This window comes from Balaenoptera borealis, assembly GCF_965194805.1.
Source record: "Balaenoptera borealis genome assembly, chromosome: 13".
NCBI classification, from domain to species: Eukaryota; Metazoa; Chordata; class Mammalia; order Artiodactyla; family Balaenopteridae; genus Balaenoptera; species Balaenoptera borealis.
Genome location: NC_138870.1, coordinates 22,863,020 through 22,887,336, shown reverse-complemented (window position 1 = coordinate 22,887,336; position 24,317 = coordinate 22,863,020). Strand labels below are relative to the sequence as shown.

Genomic DNA, 24,317 nt, shown 5'->3' with positions numbered 1-24,317 from the left:
TTCACTTTCATGGCCCACTAAAATTAATTCCTTCTCAAGTCATTTGTATCTCAGTAAACGGCAATTCCATCATTCAGTCTAGGCATTCAGGCATAAAAATCTTGGTGTCATCTGTAAATCTTATTTTCTTGCTCTTCAATTTAATCCTTTAGCAAATTCTGCAAGGTTTAACCTTAAAATATTCAAAATCTGACTACCTCTGAATACTTTGATCACTGCCACCCTGCAACAAGGTACCATTAACTCTCATCCGGATAACTTCAGTAGCCTCATAACCTGTTTTCCCTGCTTCTACTCTTGCCCCCTCCCTTCATCATCTTATTCTCTATACAGCAGCTATAATGATTAAAAAAGAGGAAGAACTCTGGTTCAGGTCACTCCTCTGCTCAGATTCCTCACAGAGTAAAACCACTACATGATTGGGCTCTCCCCTGTCCAACAAACACCCCCATCCCTGCCCTCACTTCCCAGTGTCCTCTTGTTCTCCCCCTACCTAGCTCTCTGCTTCATCTGGTGGCCTCTTGCTGCTCCTCAGATATGGCAAACACACTCTTATCTCAGCATCTTTGCACCTGCCTGGGATGCACTCATCCCCCAGGTACCCTCCATCCTCGTGACTTCTTTCAGGTCCTTGCCTAAAGTCTTCAGAGCGGCCTTGGCTGACTACCTGATGTAAAGTAACAATGTCTTCCTTCCGTCCCTCTTTCATTTGCTTCATTTTATCCCCATCTGATGTTTTTATATGTATTTGTGTTTGTTTCTACTGAAACAAAAGAAGGGCAGAGATTTTGTCTGTTTGGTTCACTGCTGCATAGCTGACCTAGAACAGCGTCTCACACATAGTAGATACTCAGTATTTGTGTTATTATTTATGTATTTATTTAGGCTGCACCATGTGGCCCGCGGGATCCCAGTTTCCCGACCAGGGACTGAACCCGGGCCATGGCAGTGAAAGCGCTGAGTCCCAACCGGGGAATTCCCAGTATTTGTGGAATAAATAAATAAATATCATCTGAAGTTAAAAATATTTAAACAGTGAATTTGAAAACAAATTGTGTGGTTTTAGCATAGAATTAAGTGGGCATGTCAATGGAATGGAATAAATAGCCAGAAAAAGATTTTTACTTATGTAAAATATTAATATATAATAAAGAAATTATCACCTATTAGTAGGGAAGTGATGGGTTATACCCAGTGATCAGCAGACATTTTCTGTGAAGATCGTGATAGTTTTTCAGGCTACTATCACAGCTCTTATAACAATTACTAAAGGGAAAGGAGTCACCGACAATATATAAATAAATAGATATGGCTAGATTTGACCCATGATAGTTTGCCTACCCCTGGATTATTAAATTAATAATAATAAACTCCATTAGGGTTGCGATTTTTATATATTTTGTTGTTCACTGATAGATCCCAGGTACACAGAATGTCCTTGGCATGGAATATGGGCATTCAATAAAAATTGTTGATTTGAACTAAATCAAAATAACATTTGAAGACCCTGGCTATTTGGGGTGAAATGAACTCAGTTCATGTCCTCACATCATACATTAGTGTAAATTGCAATAGATTTTAGAGATAAATGTGAAATGATAAAAATGGTTGGAAGTGTAGGTGGATATTTGTCTGTCTTTGGATGAGAGAGTTACTTTTAAGCATAAGAGCAATAGATGAAATTAGCTAAGGAAAAAATGTTTCACTGTTTGAAAATTTAAAACTTAAGTATATAAAAACATCATAAAAATAAAAGAACATCAAAATAGAAACAGTTACTCTACATTAAAAAAAGGCTAATAACCTTTATACAAAGAACGTATAAATAGATAGATAGATAGATAAGAAAAGCACTATAACAATCTAATGATAAAATGAGCCAAATGCAGGCATTCATGATTTATAGAGGAGGACATACAAGTAAATCCCTGAGAAAATAGACAACTGTTAATAATTTTAAGAAAATACAAAGGAAAATAAGATCTAATTTCTGTCAAAGTTTAAGAGTAAAAAGATAAAAGTAAAACGATAATATTAAATGTTGGTTCACATACCTTGCTGATGAGAGTAAATTTATGCTGTCTTTTTGAAAAGCATTTTGGTAGTACATTAAAAAAAGCCTTCATACCTTTTTAATGTGTCAAGTAATTTACCTTCCAAGAATCTGTCCTTAGGAAATAATTAGAAATGATATCAAGGATTTATGGGCAAGGAAGTTCAACATACTTTTATAATAAAATACAGTAGGAAATAGTTTACATATTTAATAATAGAGAAATGGTTCAACAGATTATGATATATCTATAAGATTGAAGTTATAGTATCACTGATTATGTTTTGAAGATTTTTAATGATATGAGAAGTGCTAATGATTGAGTGATGAGTATTAAAAGGGGAATCAAAAACCGGTTATCCAGAATTATTTCCATTATGTAAAATATATAGGAGCAAAAAGATTAGAAGAAAAGATTCCAAGATGTTAACCATGGTTTTGTTTGGATTTTAAGATTATGGATAATTTTTGTTTTCCATTTTGTATTTTTCTATTTTTTACAGGATTCCTACAGTTAATATTTTTCTTAACATCAATATATATTACCTTTTAAAAAAATGAATTTAAAATTCTAAGAAAGTGTAGGCACAGATGACTCACATAAAAAGGAGATATTAAAAGCGAATGTTTGGAAAAGTTTTGGCCTCATAAATAAAGGAATGCAAATTAAAATAAATATGAGGTATCACCTCAGATATTTATAAGAACATTTTTACTGCCTATGAGGAATAAAAAAATGATTTTTAAGATTTGTATTCCGTGGTCTGTATGATCAAAACTACATTACTGGCGAGAGCTGCCCTATCCGGTAGGGTAGCAACTGGCCACATTTAAATTTAAATTTTAATTAGATAAAATAAAATTTAAAAAACCATTTCAAGTGCTCAATAAGCACATGTCTAGTGGTTACTATCTTGGACATCCCAGATATAGAAGATTTCCATCATTGCCGAAAGTCCTCTTGGACAGGGCTGCTCCAGTGTATATATGATAACTTATTTAACCCAATCTGTCATCTTTGGAAGAGTAACAGTCACTTTTAGGGCAGAAGAGAGAAGGGACATCATATATACAAGGGGAGAAATCTCAGAAATAATTATATCTAGAAATTACGCTTAATGTTTATTTGTTCAACCAATAATTTTAAATACCTACTATGTGCTAAGGTACTGCATGTGCAGTGGGGAGCAAGACAGAGCAGCTCTTGGTGTCTAGGGACTTATATTCTAATGGTGGAGACAGATTTTTACTTGCTCTTCCCCCAGAAACCTCCATGGCTATTTCCTCACTTCCTTCGGTTCTTTGTTAAAATGTTACCTTATACAGAGAAGTTCTCCAAGCAATTTAGATAAAATAGTAATCCTTCCCCATACCTACTCCTCCTGCTGTATTGCCTGCACTACTTGCTCTTTATTTTTCTGAAAGTCTATTTATTTGCTCTATTTTTACCACTTATATGTTTGTTAATTTGTATATTGTGTGTCTCTCTTGAATTAGAATCAGAGTTCCAGTAGAGTAGGGACTTTGGTTTGGTTCACTGTTCTAACTCCTAGTCTAATAGTTAGTTTTAATTTAACAATTTATGTCCCTAAGTGATAGTCCATGAAATTTTACAGATACGTAGTAAAATTCGTGTGGAAGCAGAAAAGGGAAGATATTTCAGAAGGTGATTTTTTTTTTTTTCTTGGAAAGGACAATGAAGGTAGACTTGTTTTTCCAGTGTAAAACACATTACAAATTGAAAATCATTTCATTCTTATAGAATTGAATTAAAATACTTAAAAAATAATGATACATGGAGTATACCAGAGATAGGAGGAGAGATTTAAACAGTGATTAGTGATACACTATAAGGTAAAATTCAAGTAACCTGAGAGTGAGGCAAGAAATTACTATTAAATCAATGTTTGGAGGACAGTTGGATATCAGTATGGAAAAAAATTAATCAGAATGCATAAATCAGGTCACCTACAGCAGCAAATTCAGGTAGCTTAAAAAGTTAAGTAGGAGTCAAGATGTGGATGGAGATGGGAGAAGGACTCCCAAAAAAAAGCTAGAACAAAAATGTGCAGAATATTCTTTCCTTTTGTGGAAGGGACTTTTCCTTCTTTATATTAAACAAATGGAAATGACCCAAATAAAAAAAAAATAGTGCCTGAATGCTAAAAATTATTTTACACCATGAAATGTAATGAAAGGCATATTCTAAAGAGTCAGAATGTGAAAATACATGTGAAATGACTGCTGAAAAGTTTATTATGTAAAATATGTTTACTGATACGTAATATAGAGTCATTATCCATGTTTCATTTTAAAGTGGTTTAGAGGGTTTGAATCATCTCTATGTGACAAAATATAGACATGAAATTATTATGTGAAAAATGCCCTGCCTTGTTAGCAATGTCAGAAATGCCAGATAAAATAACTTTTAGGTATCATTAAACTGGCAAAAATAGTTATAATTTACAGAGATAACAGTTCTAGCAGCAAACAGATGGCACACTCCAAGAGGTGTGGGAAGGGTTAAAGGAACCAGGAGTGACAGGGAAGCATCCAGGAATTGGTAACAATGCAAAGCTATTTCCACCCCAGGCCTGAAGGGGCAAGGGTGGCACCAGTGCTACCAGAGCCCAGAGAGAACTTGGAGACATTGCAGAAGGGCTCCAGCAGAAGCTATACCCAGAGACACAGACACTGCTGAAGCCTCAACGAGGAGAATGGAGATGGGGATGCAGGTAGAGGCAGAGGCAGAGTAGGTACCTGACTTCTTTCTCTTCCACTCTGTGATCTCCTGTCAGTGCCTCGCATCAGCTGAACCTAACCAGAGCCCGAAAGCTAGAGCTAGTTGATGGTAATGAAGGAACATCCTGTGTATGCACAGATAGGTTGTTGATATCATTGTAAATTTATTATTTTAGAGGATGAGCCCAGCAAGTAGTACAGAACTGTCTATATACCCTCATCTGGTGATTCCTCTTTTGGTGAAATATACCCCCAAAATCTGAAAGTAAAAATAATAATTTTGCATAATCCTGTATAATAGCAATAATCGGGGGGGGGGGCGGCAGAAATCACATAAAAGACTCACAAGAAAGAAATAGCTAAGAAAATAAGAAAATGATTTGTATTTTTTAGCTACGTATACCTAAACTCATTCCAAAAATGGATTAAAGCATGATGGTGCATTAGAGTGATGGAATAAGTATAGCGTTTTGAAATAAGTGTTTAAATAATGATGGCACGTGGGAATGTTTGATAGGAAATAATGGTATGTGAATAATATCTGCAAACAGATAGAAACTTTAAAAATACATGTATTACACATAAAAATTAATTTAATATGATGTAATTTTATTTGAGCCATTTCTAATCTTTATTGGAAAGAAACAGTAAAAATAAATAAAAGACAAGATAAAGAAATATTGCTAATAATTAGGTTCCTTATTTCCTGAAAAGTTTTTAAGGACTTTAATTTAAAAAGTGGCTTCCTTATCTCTTGCCTGTCCATAATATTACAGTGTAAGATACAGGCTCTAGAGGTGAAAAAGTTGTCATTCATCTGGGTCATAAAAAGTATCTTGAACATTATTTGAATTTCTTATACAAATGAATTGAGGAATAGATTCCACAGAGTTGTGTAAACCCAGAATTTCCATGACCAGGATTTTGAGGAAAGCCTTCATCTAGAAGTATTATAGATGACTTTTATTAATTAATCCACTGACTAAAGCAAATCTGTGGGGTTCTTTAGCAAATGATCAGTTGCAGGTAATGTAGTGTGATTCTACAGTAGCTCCAGAAAGCCCCGTTCAATTGTGTGAAATGTCACTGGTTGAGGAAGAAGCTTCTCTGGGCTGGTTATGGTAGAATTGTTCAACTACTTACTCAACTTTAATATATTTTTATCCTATGTATCAGAAAAATTCACCATAAAAGCCAGTGCTGAAAGATACTAAATGAAATAAATCCTACTTAATATCCATCATGGGAAAATCAATTTTATATCAGATCTGGGACCACATTAAATTTTAATCTGAGGTTTGATATTCCACAAATAGAGTCTAACCCTTAGTTAAACTAAGATAAAATGAGTCCTTTCTTATTCTCTCTTATTCTTTCATTTAAAAACAATTAATTGGTTCATTCTTTTCACAAGCATTTATTGAACATTTTGTATTTACCACGCATTATGTTATGTGCTGAAACAATAACTAAAAGATGACATAACTTGACATAATTTATTTTCTTTAATTGCATCGTTCTCTACAGTAACTATGGGATTAGACACACTAAAAACCTTTTAGTTCTGATAACACCCCTGTCAGGTAGGTGTCATTTAATAGATGGGGAAAAAGTGAGCTGCCCCCCGACGGAAAGCAACTTAGAAGCAAAACAGACCCTGTGCTCTTTCTTCTCTCTCCATTCAGCAAACACTGTTATTTTCCAAACTGAAACATTGGGACACATGGTTTGAGGAGGGAGTTTTTGGTGATTTTATTTGCGTGCGGGGTTTTAAAGCAATGACAGATTAAATTACGTTTCCTTACTCTTGATTAATCACCTATTGAAAAGAAAAAAAAACTTACATAAAAATTCGAATTGTCTAAGAACATCTGGAACATCTGGCCACCATACTGACCCACTGTAATCTTGTGGATATTTAAACATTCTTACTCTGCCCAGTTCTTGAGTCTTTCCTCTCACCCTATGTTCTCCCTCACTCACTTCTTTTTTTATCTCCATGTTCTTTTTTTTTTCGCCACCCAACTTTTTTTCATTCGGTTTTAATCGTGTATCTTAGCTTTTGCAATTTGTCAACCCTGACATGTTTGGAAATTTACAGTTTGTTTAGCAGAATGACCAATTACAGCCTCATTTAATCCCACATAAAGGTCAGAGCCCATGTTCTTTGCTGATGTTCCCTTTGCTCTAGTGTCCTGTCTTCTTGCTTAGCCAACTCTGAGAAGAAGGCACGAACACACCCTCCATGCTTCCCAGATAATCTGGGGACGAACAAGTCAAAATCGTTGGCAAAGGTTTGACCTCTTCTTATCTTTCTGTTTTCCTCTCCAAATATTTTCTGTTTGCATCCTCCAATCTGAGCCAGGTATTAGAGGTGAAAATGTATAGAGATATGAGCCACCATTAGTCACCTTCACCACTTTCTGGTATTTATAATGACTGCTTCCTCTTTGATTTCCTCACATCAAGTGGAAAAGTATTTTCCAGCAAAGCTAGGCTTGAGGATGGAGGGAGAAGGTTGTGTGCAGGAGGAGGGAGAAGCAGATCTGGAAGAAGGGGCTGGGGTCTGTGAAAGAATTCTGGCCCAAGGATGAAATGGCAAGCAAACTTAAAGGTGAAACTACTACAGAATGATAAACTTTGAATGGATTTCAGGCAGAAAATTTTTTTAAAGTATATTTATTTAGTTATTTAGTTATTTATTGGCTGCATCGGGTCTTAGTTGTGGCATGCGGGATCTTTCATTGCGGTGCGGGGCTCTTCATTTTGGTGCGCAGGCTTCTCTCTAGTTGTGGCATGCAGGTTTTCTCTTCTCTAGTTGTGGCGTGTGGGCTCCAGAGCACGTGGGCTCAGTAGCTGCAGCACGTGGGCTTAGTTGCCCCACGGCGTGTGAGATCTTAGTTCCCCAACCAGGGATCGAACCCGTCTCCCCTGCATTGGAAGGCGGATTCTTTACCACTGGACCACCAGGGAAGTCCAAGAAATGTTTTTATTCAAAGCAACTTTCAAAAGCAGAAGAAATATTATAAACAACCATTTCAGGACAATTTTTAGAAGGTTCCAGTATTGATTTATAATTCAAAGATGTGATAGAACACATTGAGTTGTTGTGTTTTTCTCTCCAGGTTTGCAACACAACTACAGACAGGAAACACGCAGACACCTTTTTGGAGAAGTGTGTTACTGAGTCAATAATGAACATTGTGAGCGGCTTTTTTAATTCTCCCTTTTCAGACAACAGTACCAGCCTGCAGGTAATATAAACAAACAAATACAAAAGAAGTCTGTCACACAGAATTTCTGTACCTTATTTGAGTGTAGAAAACTTTAATAGGCCAGGAAGTCCTTTCCTACACTTCTCAAGATCACTTTTCTTTCCTATTATTTACTATTATGCCCCTTTCTGAGTTTCCCAAACTTTATTTTAAATAAAGAGGCTCCATCTTCAAACTGAATTATTTTTGCTCTCCCTCTAAGCAAAATAGGAGCTTTCATATCTGTAGATCGACTGCCAAGTGTCGAAATAACTGATAATGATTCTTTAAATGGATAGACATTTTGACTCAATGATTCCAGTTTAGTAAATCCTGAAAGAGTTAGCAGGGATTTATATACTAAGATTTTCACTGAAGTGTTTATAATACTTAAAAATTGACATCAACCTTAAATGTCCACAAACAGAGGAATAGCTAAATAAATTATGGTATATCTGTAGATGGCTTATTATATAACAATTAAAAATCATGTTTTAAAAGAAAAATTGATGCCTAAGGAAAATGATCATGAAGCAATATGAAGTGAAACAGGCCACAAAGTTGCATCATAATATCATCCAGGTTTGTGCGTGTAAAGAATATATGTGCATATATACATAAGAAACCTCAGGAAGTAATTATCTTAGAAATGTTGATACTATTATCTCTCCATGTTAGGATTATTGGTGATTTTCATTTGTATGGTTGCCAAATATTCTACAGTGATTGTGTATTGCTCTTATAAAAGTATTATTTCAGTTATACTTTTTTTAGGGAAAACTTTTGAATGAACTATTAGAATCATGTAAAATTGTTTTTGTAGGTCAAAATTGTTGTCTCCTCTACTTGCTGATCATATGAAACCAAAACATACAATCAGTGAAACAAACAAACAAACCCAAAATGCCTGCTCTATTTATACTTGGAAATAAACCAGAGATTGTAAAAATATACTTAAATGCATGTCATTGGTTTCAAGAAATGCCATATTTTCCTGATTAAGAATATAGTTAAAATAATCAATTTTCTATAGTGTCTGGTGTGGTGCCTGTCATGAGATGGGTACAAAATAAATATTTGTTGAATGAGATATTCATTAAGTAGCACTGAAACTTAAAAGGCAAGACTGTATTTTATTTTGGTGGGCCTTTTTTGATAATGCATAGATACTGCATCAGGAGTGTTAATGGTTTAGTGACCTGTTTGCCTCTTTTCTTTCTGTTCTCAGACACATCAGCCAGTTTTTATTCAGCTGCTCCAGTCTGCCTTCAGAATTTACAATTGCACCTGGCCAAATCCAGCACAGAAAGCCTCGGTGGAGTCCTGTATCAGAACTTTGGCTGAAGTGGGTAAGTCAGAGTGTCGGATTTTACTTATTTTCACATTTTGTGAAAGAAATCAGGCTTTTGGCTAATAGGCAATACAAGTAGCTTTCCAGTTTTCAACTTAAAAAGAGAGCAGGTGTGGTTTCTGTAAAGCTGAAGATCAGTGATCAGCAAATGACTCTGAAATTGCATCCTTTTTGGGAGGGGAATATAATTGTTATATTTCTTCTTTTTAAATATTTTAAAATATATTTATTTATTTTTAAATTATTATATTTCTAACCTTAAATTTAATATTGCATATAGTGCTTTAATATAGCTCAGTAAGATATTACACAAATGAGTTTAGTTTAATCGTTATCTCAGATTTCATTATGGAATTGTCTTGTCTGTTAAGTAGCCTGATTTATTAACATCTTCACGTGGCAGGAGGACTTTTTGAGGGGTTTTTGGTTTTCTAATTTTGTGTGAAATTCATCAGTATTCATTGAGGATCTGTTATGCATACAAGGCTTCAGAAATTCCATATAAAATGGAATGCAAGGGGATAACAGCTAAGGGAAGGTTAGTACATTGTAGGAAGAATTCCTCATAGAGTCCTCTTTTTTTTTTAATAAAGTTAATTAGGGCTGTCAGAAAGGAGGAGGGAAAAGAAATATAGACTGGGCTGGACTTCAAAAAACAAACAGAGGAGTTGGATCATTCTCTCAACTAGAGGTGGTTCTGCAGGCATCGGGAAGGGCAGCTTATAGTGTGTTTCATTATCGTGGTCATCATCACTGCTGACAGTTGTCAGTGCACACCATTTGCAATGCTAAGCAATTCACACGTATTATCTCATTTAATCCTTAGGTAGGCTCGTTGATTATTTACATTTTACAGTTGAGGAAACAGAATTATCTAGATTAGGTAACTTGGCCAGGGTTATGGTATGTGCTCAGTAAATATTTGATAAATGAATAAATGGTTTAACTAATTAATGACCACGTAAAATATTTTTAGTCTTTTCTCCCCATCTGCAGTTTGGTTTAAGTAATTGAATATTAACAAACTTTAATGATGGTGCAGTTTTAATTTGAGTACATTCAAAAGCAGTTATAACCCAAGAGGATCAATTGAAAATTATTAGAACTAAGAGATTAATACAGTTCATCTAGGTGATTAATTATAAATAAGTATTAAACTTGGTAGACTTTCTATATATCCAAAAGGGAGAAAAAATGTGAAAAAGATATGTCACAACAGCAATAGAAATAGTAATTACTTAAGAGAAAACTTAAGAAACACAAGAGAATAAAATTATATTGCTATTTTGAAGGATATGAAAGATTTTAATAAATGGAGAGTTATACTATTTCTGGATTTAAAAATTCAACTTGTAAGGATGCCAGTTCTCCTCAAAATTATAATTTTAATGCTTTACATCCGAGACCCCTCCTTTGCACATACCCTCCCCTCGTCACGGCCCCGTCGGGCTTAGGCACCCCATGTAGGACCACACCCCACAAAGATGCATCCTCTGGCAGCCTGGCCTTTGCCACCTTCCTGCAGTTCCCGCTGGTTGCCACAGGCCATGTCACCCTGCTGCTCTGAGGGGCGGCCTCTCTTCCTGGGTGGCCTCTGAGTCTGTGCTGGGTCACTCGTTTGCATGAATACCCTTGTCACCTTTGACATGGCGCCAGGCTGTCCCCTGCCGTGGACGCCCTCCTCACCCGACTCAAGTCTGATTCTCCACTCCCGGCAGCCGCCTGTGCACATGCCTTCCACTCCTTTCTGGGCTCGAATGCTCTGGACCACCTCGGCCCCTAACGCTCCTTGTCCAGCGCTGGCACCTGACTTTGCTCTGCTCCTCCTCCAGGTTTTAGGACAGAATAGTTCAGGAAGGGAAAGGAAGAGATAAAGGAAGAGGCCACCATATGCATTGCCAAAAATAAAGAAGGACACAGAAGAGAACCTAAATTTAATTTTAAAAAGTTGCACATAGCAAAATGTCCGGCAGGATATCAATAAAGAAATAACACTGGTATCTCTGGCTGGTGGAATTATAAGTCAAGTCTGGTTCTGTTGTTCTTGCTTTCACGTAACTTCTGAGTTCTTAATAATATACTTTTCAAGTTATGATAAAGCAGTACTAAAAGCATCTTCATTTGGACCAGATCAGCAGGGAAATATACTAACCATCAAAAAATAAAATCTGAAGGAAAAGCAAAGAAATATGATGATGCTATTTATTTTGCATAGGAATACATTGTGTTTGCTGCCAAGTATATTTCTATATTTTACATTTTTAAGGCAGTCCCCGCTCTTCCTCATCTTCTTCCTGCTTTCTCTCCCCTGCTCCTCTTCCTCCTCCCCTTTTTTCCTCCTGCTCTTCCTCCCTCAGTACTTAGCAAATGCAATGAGGGAAAACACCAGTCGGCCCCACCCGGGGCACGGAGGGCATGCTGTTCACACCACTTACAAATTGAGAGACGAAGAGCTTTGAGCCACAAGTGAGATTCCATGCCGTGCTTTCCCTCCGAGTTGCAAGTTGCTACTTTAGTGGTGTTCCCTGTGTACTCACATCAGCTCTTGCAGAGCAGGATGGCAGAGCTTTGGGGGTTTAAAACAGTCACTGAAACTGGATCAGTCTAAAGATTCTTTCATTCCATTCTCTACCATTTCCTCGACTGTTTATGATTTAACATAATTTAGTCTCTAAATTTTAGTCTCTTTATATGCTAAAAGACATATGTGATAGGAAGTCTGAAAAATAATTATATCTAAGTCTACAATCAGGGTAGGTTTGGAAGAGTGATGTATTGGTATAAAATCTGTTTTATGTTTGTGAGAATTTTTTTTTAATTGAAATATAGTTGATTTACAATGTTTCAGGTATATAGCAAAGTGATTCAGTTATACATAAATATACATATTCTTTTTCATATTCTTTTCCATTCTGGTTTATTATAGGATACTGAATATAGTTCCCTGTGCTATATGGTAGGATCTTGTTGGTTATCTATTTTATATATAGTACTGTGTATCTGTTAATCCCAAACTCCTAATTTATCCCTCTGTTACCCCTTTCCCCTCTGGTAAACATACGTTTGTTTTCTCTGTCTGTGAGTCTGTTTCTGTTTTGTAAATAAGTTCATTTGTATCATATTTTAGATTCCATGTAGAAGTGATATCAAATGATATTTGTCTTTCCCTGTCTGACTTACTTCACTTAGTCTGATAATCTCTAGGTCCGTCCATGTTGCTGCAAATGGCAAGCATGTTTTCTTCCGCTTCCTTGTTTGTTGTTTCCACCTGAACAGTTAGGAAGCCATGGAGATCCCATTCCCGCTATCCCCCGCATTTGTACTTCCCCCTCCTTCTCCTCCATAATGGCCTAGTTTGGCCCCTCTTTGCTTCCTTTTTGGACCACTGTAGACATTCAATGTTCTTTCCTTCTGTCTTTCTTCACTTAAATAAATCTGCTACCAGAATAATCTTCTTGAAGTGAAATTCTCTCTGTTGGTTTAAAAACATCAACAACAAAGCCCTCAGCCTTCAGCAGCTTACCTTTGTCTAACAAACTAAGGATGGATTCCTCGTCGCAATGTTTGTGGCCTCCACAGCCCTACCTCCTCTTTTGACCTTGCTCACTGCTTCTCACCCCCGCCCAGCAAACTGAGCTATTATGCCCCAGGCATTGCTCACACTATAACTTTCTTTCTCCAGTTTCCAGCATTGCCATCTCTCAGCATCTTTTCCATTACTCAAAAAAATTCTTTGTTCAAATTCCTCCATAAAAGCCATTTCTGACTCCCAGGTCCAGATCTGAACTCACCCCCATTTGACCATTTATACTTTTCTTATGGTCTTTACTGTATCCTAGCTTGCATCATCATAGGTATTAATCTACTAGATTTTGAGGGACAATGATTATGAAGTATCTGTCAAAAAGACATTAATAAAAGCTATTGTCTAGGATAAAAAAGGTGAAAAGCAAATTCTGCTTTGCGATGGGTAGACCACATCTTTTTTTATTTGTTGATGGATGCCCTTTATGGAAAAACACATAACCAAAATGAAAGGCATTCAGAAGTGAGCATCCATAGTAGTAAAGGGATCTAAACCCATCTTACTTGTGTAGTGATTGAAAACATTTGAAATATTTAGACAAAGAAAAGAAATCCGAGGGGGAACATAATTATTTTCCAACATTTCAAGGTGCGAATGGACTTCTTTTACAGGTTCCCAGGAATAGGATTATAATTAACATATGGTAGCTGCAAGAGGCAGATTTTTGTCCCATTGTAAAGAATAACTATTTTACAGTTAGTAATCTTAAAACCTTGGGAGTCACATATGATTCTTCCCGTTTGTTCACTTGCATTAAATACAATAGCAAGTTCTATTGGTTCCACTTCTAAAATACATCTTTTTGTGTTCTCTTGTGGGGCACCCTTGTCCAAATACACCATAATCTGACATGGATTACAGAAGAGTCTCCTTACTGAACTCCCCACCTCGACCCCAGTCTCACTACAATCCATTCCCTACACAATAATTAGAGTGATCTTAAAATGTAAATCAAACCATACCTTTCACCTATATAAAACTCTCCATTGTGCTGAAGATTCCTGTTCCTTATCATGACTTAGAAAGCCCTTCATCGTCTGAGCTTCATCTACAACTACTTTCCCCCATTTCCCTACCCTCAGCTCTGCTTCACCCACACTGGCCTTCATTTCTGTGTCTCATCTACAAGCCTTTTTCTCATCGTAGGGCATTTGCGTGTGCTATTCCCACTATTTGGATCCTTATCTCCCAGCTGGTCACATGTTCAAAAGTTCAGTGCTCAGTGAAGTGTTCCAGCTCCCCCCATCCTATCTTACTGTCTTAGCACTTATCACTGTTTGAAAGCACCTTGTTTGTTTGTTTGCTTCTTTGTTGTCAGCTTCTCCCATTAGAGTATAATCTATGAAAGCAGGGACTTTGCTTTATTCACTGATCACTACTGCCTAAAAGTGTCTGGTTCTGATGAAGCCGGTTTATGAATGTTCTTGACTGACAATAATTCATGAGCTAGATATTTCGCAGATAGTGAAATTTAGGCATAGAAAGGTTAAATAACTTGCCCGATTAACAAGTAGTTGACTTAGATTTGAAATCCAGGTTCCTCTGAGTGTGAAGTTATGCTCTACCAGGTTGCCCCAGAAGTCGTATCTTAGGAAGCCCTGACATATAAACTAGAACTACGGCAATTTGGCTTGCTGGTAGGGAGCTGTCTGAAGTTTTATAACTCAGGTGCAAGGTCATTTTCGTGTTTCAACAACTCTTTAAGAATACAAAGGGGCATTATTATAATTCAAATATGTAAGAATTTATAGTTATAAAACAAAGAATATACATATTAAAAATATTACAAGTCAGGAGAGTACTTAGTTTTTATAACGCAAATTTTCAGTGCATTTACAAATTGGTAAACATATTTGGGGCTTCCCTGGTGGTGCAGTGGTTGAGAGTCCGCCTGCTAATGCAGGGGACACGGGTTCGAGCCCTGGTCTGGGAAGATCCCACATGCCGCGGAGCAACTAAGCCCGTGAGCCACAACTACTGAGCCTGCGCGTCTGGAGCCCGTGCTCCGCAGCGGGAGAGACCGCGATAATGAGAGGCCCGCGCACCGCGATGAAGAGTGGCCCCCGCTTGCCACAACTAGAGAAAGCCCTCGCACAGAAACGAAGACCCAACACAGCCAAAAATTAAATAAATAAATAAATAAATAAAATAAACATATTCCTATACATGCAAATAGCTATTATATTATCTATTATAGTTACATGTATATAACAGTTTGCAATTGGTAAAGTGCTCTCAAGTACATTGGTTCAACTCATCTATCATCAAAAGTATTTCATTCTCTCCCATATTTGTACACTGGACACAAAAGGTAGTAAAAACAGCAAAAGTATTTACTAAATTAGCACTTACCTGGCTGGGAGTAGAGAGCGTTTATTAGTGATAGACATTGTGGTAAACCCTGTGATGTGGACATAATTCTTAGCCCCATTTTACAGATGCAGACATGAGGTTAGCAAGGTTAGACAGCTTGCTAGGTCACACAGGCAGGTGTGAACCCCTTCTAGACTGACATGCTAGCAGGCATTTGTGATGCTCTACTATCACAAATCGGTTTAAATAAACATTGTTTTATACCTTTAAGGTACAAAATATTGATCAAGATGTTAATGCCCTTGGTCAGTTACTGTTCCTCAGTTTATTCATTTATATAAAATACAATAGCACTTGTTAGAAGTACTTTGAGAAAAAGCATCCAAGGATTACTCCCATGTTACTTCACTTAAAAAAGAATTTTGTTCCATGTGTTTCATAATCTTCAAATGATTTAGGGGGATTAATATTGGGTACTTTGTTGGAAACATAATCATTTTTTCCACATGGAAATTCTGTAAAATATCTGTTACAAATGATTTGAATAATGAACATCAATCTTCAAGCCAATTGTTTCCCCCCCAAATTCGAACGTGTATAAATCATTAATTATTTGAGAAGAGAAATTCAGTCTCTATTAAAACAAACATGTCTATTTTCATCTATCTAGATGTTATGGCTGATTGTATAAGGAGCTTGACATAATACATCCCTGTAATTATGGTTTTAAAGTAATAATGGAAATATAAAAACTCCATTATTAATTAACTAATTAATTAATTTATGGCTGTGCTGTGCAGCATGTGGGATCTTAGTTCCCTGACCAGGGATCGAACCCATGCCCCCTGCAGTGGAAGAGCACAATCTTAACCACTGGACCACCAGGGAAGTCCCTCCATTATTACTTTAAAAAAATTAAATATGAATGATCAGAAGATAAGGCAAAATCTTATAAAGGTTTTCACTTATTTATTAATTCAACTATTTATAATGAACCATCATTATCTGAAAGGCATTATTCTAGTTGTTAGGGAAATGCAGTCTGTCAAACCATATTTCCTGCCCTCAATGAATTTCTAGTACATTGGGGGTAGATGTAACATGTATGGAAATCACAAAGCAGAATAAAACTAAGTACCTTATCTGTTACAAATTTCTAGAGCCTGACACTGTGCCTAGATCATGGTAGGTACACAATGAATATTTATTGTATGAACAAAATACCTGGGTGAATACAAAGAAATGAGTGAATATCCTATTCTTGTCATTGGCTGCATAATATCCTATTGTGTGCCTATATTCTAATTTATTTAACCCCATTGTTGGTTATTTATGTTGTTTCCAGTCATTTTGCTCATGAGGAAGAATAAGGTAAACACCTAAAGGTAGGATTTCTGGGTATTCTAATTTTGACAGATACTGCCCTCTGTAGAGGTTGTTCAATTTATATGCCACAAGCAATGTAGGAGAGTATCTTTCTCCTTGATAACGTGCTGTGTTATCAAATTCTTACATATTTGCAAATCTTATGAATAAAAGTATTGTTATAGCTTTAACGTGTGTTTCTCTTCTTATGAGTTAGGGAAAACAAAACCTTTCCATATGATTGATTCATTGGTGTTTTCTGTGAACTGTCACTTTTTGTGTTTTGCTCACTTTTCCTGAAGGCTTTGTTTTTCTCGATAGTTTGGATAGCCCTTTATTTCTTAAGAAAATGAGCTCTTTGCCTATAAGTAGCCAATATTTTTTCTCAGTTTTTCATTTGTCATTTCAATTTTTTTTGGCATGCAGGAATTTATTTTCCTTTTTTTTAAATAAACATTTATTTTATTCATTTATTTTTGGCTGCATTGGGTCTTCGTTGCTGCATGCGGGCTTCCTCTAGTTGCGGCAAGCAGGGGCTACTCTTTGTTGTGGTGCGTGGGCTTCTCATTGCAGTGGCTTCTCTTGTTGTGGAGCATGGGCTCTAGGGCGCATGGGCTTCAGTAGTTGTAGCACGGGGGCTCAGTAGTTGTGGCTCGCGGGCTGTAGAGCAGAGGCTCAGTAGTTGTGGCGCACGGGCTTAGTTGCTCTGCGACATGTGGGATCTTCCCGAACCAGGGCTCAAACCCATGTCCCCTGCATTGACAGGTGGATTCTTAACCACTGCACCACCAGGAAAGCCCAGAAATTTATTTTCTTTTAGGCATTTTAGGTTTTCTTTCATCTTCAGAATGGCCTTGATCAGTATAAGATGCTGTGTCTTAATTCCCATTGAGAATTTTCATGTTTTTAGTTTCTCTGTCTGTTTGTGTTTTTGGTGTGACTGTTTACAATTTTGAGTTACCTGGAATACATTTAGTTGTAAGGTATAAGATATGGAATTAACTTAATATTTTCCAGATGACTAGTCACGTGTGCCATTGTGAACACAACACATGTGGTTGTGTTCTCGCACAACCATAAAATTATATATTCTTTTTTTATTGAGGTAAAATTGATATAGAACAATATATTAGTTTCAAGTGTACAACATAATAATTTGATATTTGTATACACTACAAAGTGATCATCACAATAAGTATAGTTTCTATCCGTCACCATGCAGTCAACCCCCTTCACTCTTTTCACCCACCTCCTAACCTCCTTCTCCTCTGATAACCACTGATCTGTTCTCTATCCATGAGTTTTGTTTTGATCTGTTTGTTCATTTGTTTCGATTTTTAGATTCCATGTATAAGTGAAATCATGCAGTATTTGTCTTTCTCTGTCTGATTTATTTCATTTAGCATAATAACCTCAAGATCCATCCATGTTGTTCCAAATGGCAAGATTTCCTCCTTTTTTATGGCTGAGTAGTATTCCATTGTATGTGTGTATATATGTTTTATATATATATAAAACATATCTTCTTTATCCATTCATCAATTGATGAACACTTAGGTTGTTTCCATATCTTGGCTATTGTAAATAATGCTGCACTGAACATAGGGGTGTGTATATCTTTTGGGGTTACTGCCTTCATTTTCTTTGGATAAATACCCAGAAGTAGAATAAGTGGATTATATGGTAGTTCTATTTTTAATTTTTAAGAAACCTCCATACTGTTTTTCATAGTGGCTGCACCGATTTATATACCCACCAACAGTGCAAAAGGATTCCCTTTTCTCCATGTCCTGTTTAACACTTGTAATACAATTATTTTTTTAATTCAATTTAGGGGTTAATTAAGTATAGTTTGAGTACCAAACAAGAAAGATACATTTTGTGTTTTTAGTGGTCTTTGTATTTAAGAACACTAGTGTTTCAGTACAGATTTATCCTGGATATTTTGACATGATTCAGAAAAGGTACTACTCTCTGCCCACCCCATTATACCTTCCTTGTGCACCAGCTGTCCTTTCTCTTGTGTACCTGTACAGGAGTGCTTGACAATAAATGAAGTGTTATAATTACTGCTCACACTTTCTGCTGCCTTTTCCCCCTACCTGTCAGTTTATCTATCTAAGCATTTTTTTCCATGGCACTTACCACTGCAGTATGTGTGTTCTCAGAGATTTTTGGTCTGGCAGTTACCACCAGTAATTTTGTCTAATTTAAAAATTTCACACAATATGCAAGACTTAATGAATAATAATTAGAAATAGATTTCAATTACATCTTAAAATCACTGCAAAGTCTTGTCATATCTAGAGAATTTTCAGGATTTGTAAGCCTAATTAGTTGGTTAGCCCAGTAATCACAATACCTGTGAATAAAGATAGCGCATTTTAGAGAACTATCGCTGTGCAGAACTCTATAAAAGGTGAATGCATTAATAACAACCCATCCCCTCTCTTATTAGTTTTTAAAGAACTCCATATGCTTATTCTCTGGCAAAATACCCTTAACAAGATAGTATCTTAGCTGCAGTCCAACTTAGGAGTGAAACAGGAACATTTATTTTTTAAACATCTTAAACTTTAATGTGACCACTAAAACACAGAAGTTGGAGTTAATGCTACGTGCCCGAAGAATAACTGACTGTTGGTAAATTCATTAGTTTTTCCTTATTGGGGGCGGGGAGGTGGGATAACCATTAACCCCAAGAATACATCCTAGTTCACACTGCAATATACTATTTATATCAGAATTTTTTCTAGCTAAATAAAAGGAAGCTAAGTTTGAATCATATTTTTGGTTGCATTTGAAAAATATTATTCTAGTTATTAATGGTCTTGTAAGTGAGATCATGAATTAATTCCTTTCTTTTCCTAGTCACAATCTTCTGCTTTAATTCTTAAACAACATATAGAAAGCTAAATTAGCACTGTCAACTTTGCTTCCAAATTAATCTTTATAATATTTTGACAGTGCAGAGAATCTATTTCAGGCCATGTCTTTAATGGTATTAATATTTTTACAATTGCTTGAAAAAGTGTCGTCATTATCTACACAGCTGACTTATTTTAACTCAAATCCGTTCCCCAGTTGCATAGTTAATTTTCTTTTATTGCCTAGAAATTGTGATTTAGCCTTTGGCTAGAGTTTACCTTTGGACATGAGAAAGTAGGGTTTATTTTAGCCAGTTAATTTATATCGTGCAATCTGTGCTAAGACAAGAGACTAGAAAATACCACCTAGAGTGGTACAGTTTGGGGGACCAAAAAAACCCTTTCAATAAAATTTGGGATGGTGGAGTCTTCTCATTCTGGTTTGTCCCTGCTGCTGGCCGTAGTGGAATAGTGGCAGCAGCTCATAGATGCATGAGGTAGGGGTGCGGGGGTGAGACTTCCCTGACCACACTGATAGGAGGGCTGCACTGCTAGGAATAACAGAGGTGCTACCATTGGATTCCATTTCCACTGGTATCATTAGAGGAATACTCCTTGAGCACGTCTTTGTGTAAGTGATGTTCATAGCAACAAATGCTCACTTGATGGTTAGTTTTATCTAACGTACCTGGTTCCTAAAGGGGAGATAAGTCCACCCCCCCAACTTTGTTTAAACATGAGCGGAAACTTCGTTGTAATATGTTTTGAGCAACTTTAAGTTTTACAATTTTTGTTTTTCTGCTGCTTAAAAAATAACATATAAGAAGTATTGTCTTCTGTTTGACTTTTGAATGTTTAGAACAAACCCAGTTTATATGTGAAACAGCTATAAAAGGATGAAAGTCTTGCCGGGATTTGATCATGCTGCAGGATTAAGTATTTACAAAAATATGTGCATCCTGGCCTTTTCAAGGCTGTCGGTCCTTCAGATGGAACAGGAGTGCAGTTGCTTTGCTGTGTGTGGTGGACAGAAACAGAGACATTGTATGCTTTGGAAAGGGAAACTTATAATGAATATTAGGAAAACATTCACTACGGAAATTTGGGCGGTGATGCAATTGATCGTTAGGGTTGCCTTAGAGCTGTTATTATTTCCTTAACACTTCAGCTTGAGCTCTTGTTTAAATTGGGAACTTTCTGTGTTGGTAGGTAAAATTATCTATTTTCAGAGAAGTTTTTAAGTATCTCTGGGCTTCAGAGAATTTTCACCGGCAGAAATAGTACTGCCCACTGTGGTTGTTTTCCTTGGGATTAGGACTTCAACATATATTTTTGGGAGGCACAATTCAATCCATAATCACATTATAGATGTTTACTAGAATATGGCCAATATGCTTATTTAATCCTATTTAACACACACAGTAGACCTTCTCAGTTTAAGGACTTCACATCTTTCTTCAGCTCAAGGTGATTAATTGTCCTCTATATTTTCTTAATCATTTCTTCCTTTTCATTGTCTCTGGTATTTCTTTCTAGAGCTTACATTTATTAGTTATTTGACTTCCTGGATGACCCTCCCTGTTTCATATTCTCTGTTTTATTTTCCCTTTGACTCTTTTAAATTAATTAATTAATTAATTAATTTTTGGGCTGCATTGGGTCCTCGTTGCTGCACGCGGGCTTTCTCTAGTTGCAGCGAGTGGGATCTTCTCTTCATTGCTGTGCGCGGGCTTCTCATTGTGGTGGCTTCTCTTTGTTGAGGAGCATGGGCTCTGGGAACACGGGCTTCAGTAGTTGTGGCATGCAGGCTCAGTAGTTGTGGCTCGCGGGCTCTAGAGCGCAGGCCCAGCAGCTGTGGCGCGCGGACTTAGTTGCTCCGCGGCATGTGGGATCCTCCCAGATCAGGGCTGGAACCCCAGTCCCCTGCATTGGCAGGCGGACCCTTAACCACTGCACCACCAGGGAAGTCCCCCCTTTGACTCTTTTATGCTCTACAAGATTCCTTAACTTTCCCAGATTATCAACTTGGTCCTTATTCCTATGGTTTTTTTTCAGCCGATTTTGAAATGTTTATTTGCACAATCATATTTTAATTTCCAAGATTTCTTTCTTTTTCTTTTTTCCTAACGTTTTGGAGGCACTATATGCTCACATTTTCTGAGGACAATAATTAGAATTATTTAAATATTTTTTGTTCTTCCCTAAATCATTTGTTTTCACTGGGGCTAGTTATTCTTAATGTTCTTGGTTTTCCCTGTGATTCTTGGTGGTGTGTCATAAAGATCTATAATGACTGGCGCGGGCTTCCACTGCAGTTTTGAGGCTCTGTTTCTCTATTAGCTTTCTCATGTAAATGACAGGGCTTACCCTGAGTTCTGGGTGAGGGGCTGAATAAATGATACACAGGCTTTCTTGGAGTGTGTGTGTGTGTGTCTGTGTGAAGCAGAAGGCAAGCTGGGAATACTAACAAGTGTTAAAATGAGGAGGGCTTTCGTCAGGGCTTGGGATCTTTTGTATATTTTCTCTTCTTCTTTGAGCTGCTTCTCTCTCCCCGCTATGCTACTGCTTATTTGATGAGGACTTTGCAGTTTCTTCAAGCTCTGTTCTGCTTCTCTGTCAATTCTTAACCCCTTCATTTGGCATTCTCTCCAGGTAGGTATTCGTGTTTGTTGAGAGAACATTTCTGCATTTCTCTAACTTTATCCTCTGGGTAAAAACCTCTGCTGCCAGCTGCTCTGTTTATGCTAGTCAGAGGGACGAAGGCCTTCACTTCCCAGATACTCAGATGCTATTCCTTCTTGAGTTGCCAGATGACTTTCCCATCCCCCGTGACCACTTTGTGTTTGTCTGGGAACCTAGGAAGGCCTGTTCTAACTCTAATCTCTTGTAGAGCAATTTCTTGTTTCTTCTTTCTCTGATGGACAAATCCCATCTTCATTCTGCTTGCAAAAATACCTCAACATTTCTGTTTTCCTTACAGCAAGCATTCTTATTTTTCAGTATTGTGATATAAGTGTATTAAAATATAAATTTCAGTGGATCTTGGGAAGAAAGAAGGACATGTACTGTGTACTGTCTTCCAATGCAGATTTTTTTATACTTGTCAATTTTTTATTTCTTCTCTCAGATGTTTTACCACATGCAGTTTTGTGCATTTGTGCATGTTTGTGCACAGACACATACACGAGAATTATATTAATAAAATGGACTGGCAGGATTTTATCATGTGTTTTCTGTCTGTTTTTTAATTTTCCTTTGCATCTTGGAAGGTACAAATTTACATGGTTGATATACAGTGTTTTGCCATATTGGTGCTGTGTAAAGTGCGTTTCAAACATTAACCATCAAGAAATCACATAAATTCTTGAATGTTTAATGAGCCCACTTTAGTAATTGGTCTTAGAATTGAGATACTTTCAAGTTAAAAACTTTTGCAGTTATATAAAATATTTTGACAGAATTTGAAGGTTTGACATTTTTCTTTTTTCCCCCAGTTTTATTGAGATATAATTGACATATAATATTGTCATTGATATATGTATATATTGTGAAATGATTACTACAATAAAGTTAGTTAACAATCATCATCTCACATAGTTACAATTTTTTTCTTGTGATGAGAACATTTAAGATCTATTCTCTTAGTAACTTTCAAATATATAATACACTATGGCTAACTATAGTCACCATGCTTTACATTACATCCCAGAATTTATTTATCTTATTTTTTTCTTTTTTATTTGTTCTATCTTTATAAAATTATTTTGACAGCATGCAAGTAGCTTTAGTCAAATAAAGAGGAAAATATTTTAAATCTTTCTTTTTCAGCAAAGAATCGTGGAATTGCCATTCCAGTGGATTTGGACGGCCAAGTTAATACTCTTTTTATGAAGAGTCATTCCAATATGGTGCAGAGAGCGGCCATGGGTTGGAGACTATCAGCTCGCTCTGGACCACGCTTTAAGGAAGCTCTTGGAGGGCCTTCTTGGGATTATAGAAATATTATTGAAAAGTTACAGGTACAATAAGAGCATGAAATGGCATTAATATTTTCTAAATTATAATTTTTAATATATGTAGTCACATAAATAAAATATGGTTAAAAATATCAAATTCTAGTTGGGGACCAGGCTTTACTTTACAATGTCCTACGAACACCACCCTTTTAAAAAGCATAGCTTCTAGGTAGAAGTTGTTGTGAGTTGTTTTTGGTGAGTATGTATTATTTAATGTGCTCTGATAGTAGAGTAATGGGTCTTAATAACTTCAATACATTAGGTAAAATAATTTACTGTAAAGACTCATGTAATAAATATTCACAACCTTGCTTCAATTCATCTCTAAGTATCCTTTTATACTCCTTTGGTGAGAATGGTGTGACCACCTTTACTCCCAAATTATTTGCATAGTATCCCACTCCTGTTTTGGCCTGGACATTCTGGGACACTGAGTAAAGAGAGACATTGTATTAGTCTGCTTGGACTGCCATCACAAAATACCACAGACTGGGTGGTTTAACCAACAAAAATTTATTTTCTCACAGTTCTGGAGCTAGAAATTCAAGATCAAGGTGTTAGCAGGTTGTTTTCTTCTGAGGCCTCTCTCCTTGGCTTGCAGATGGCCTACTTGTCACTGTGTCCTCATATGGTCTTTCCTCTGTGCACACACACATCTGTGCCCTAATCTCTTCTTATAAGGACACCGGTCATTTTGGACTAGAGGCCATACATATGAATTCATTTTAACTGAATTACCCCTTTAAAGGCCCTAACTCCAAATATAGTCA

The 24,317-nt window shown here is 36.6% G+C and overlaps 1 protein-coding gene across 4 annotated transcripts in view; it reads left to right on the top strand.

Moving 5' to 3' along the window:
• The window catches only part of ITPR2 (inositol 1,4,5-trisphosphate receptor type 2), a 519,313-nt gene that overhangs the window by 265,301 nt on the left and 229,695 nt on the right, over positions 1 to 24,317 (top strand). For all 4 annotated transcript variants that reach the window (XM_082352042.1, XM_082352040.1, XM_082352041.1 and 1 more), the window contains 3 exons: positions 7,921 to 8,049; positions 9,278 to 9,398; positions 23,360 to 23,550. In XM_082352042.1, coding sequence (XP_082208168.1) covers positions 7,921 to 8,049; positions 9,278 to 9,398; positions 23,360 to 23,550 — 441 coding nt within the window. The remainder of the gene's footprint in view (positions 1 to 7,920; positions 8,050 to 9,277; positions 9,399 to 23,359; positions 23,551 to 24,317) is intronic.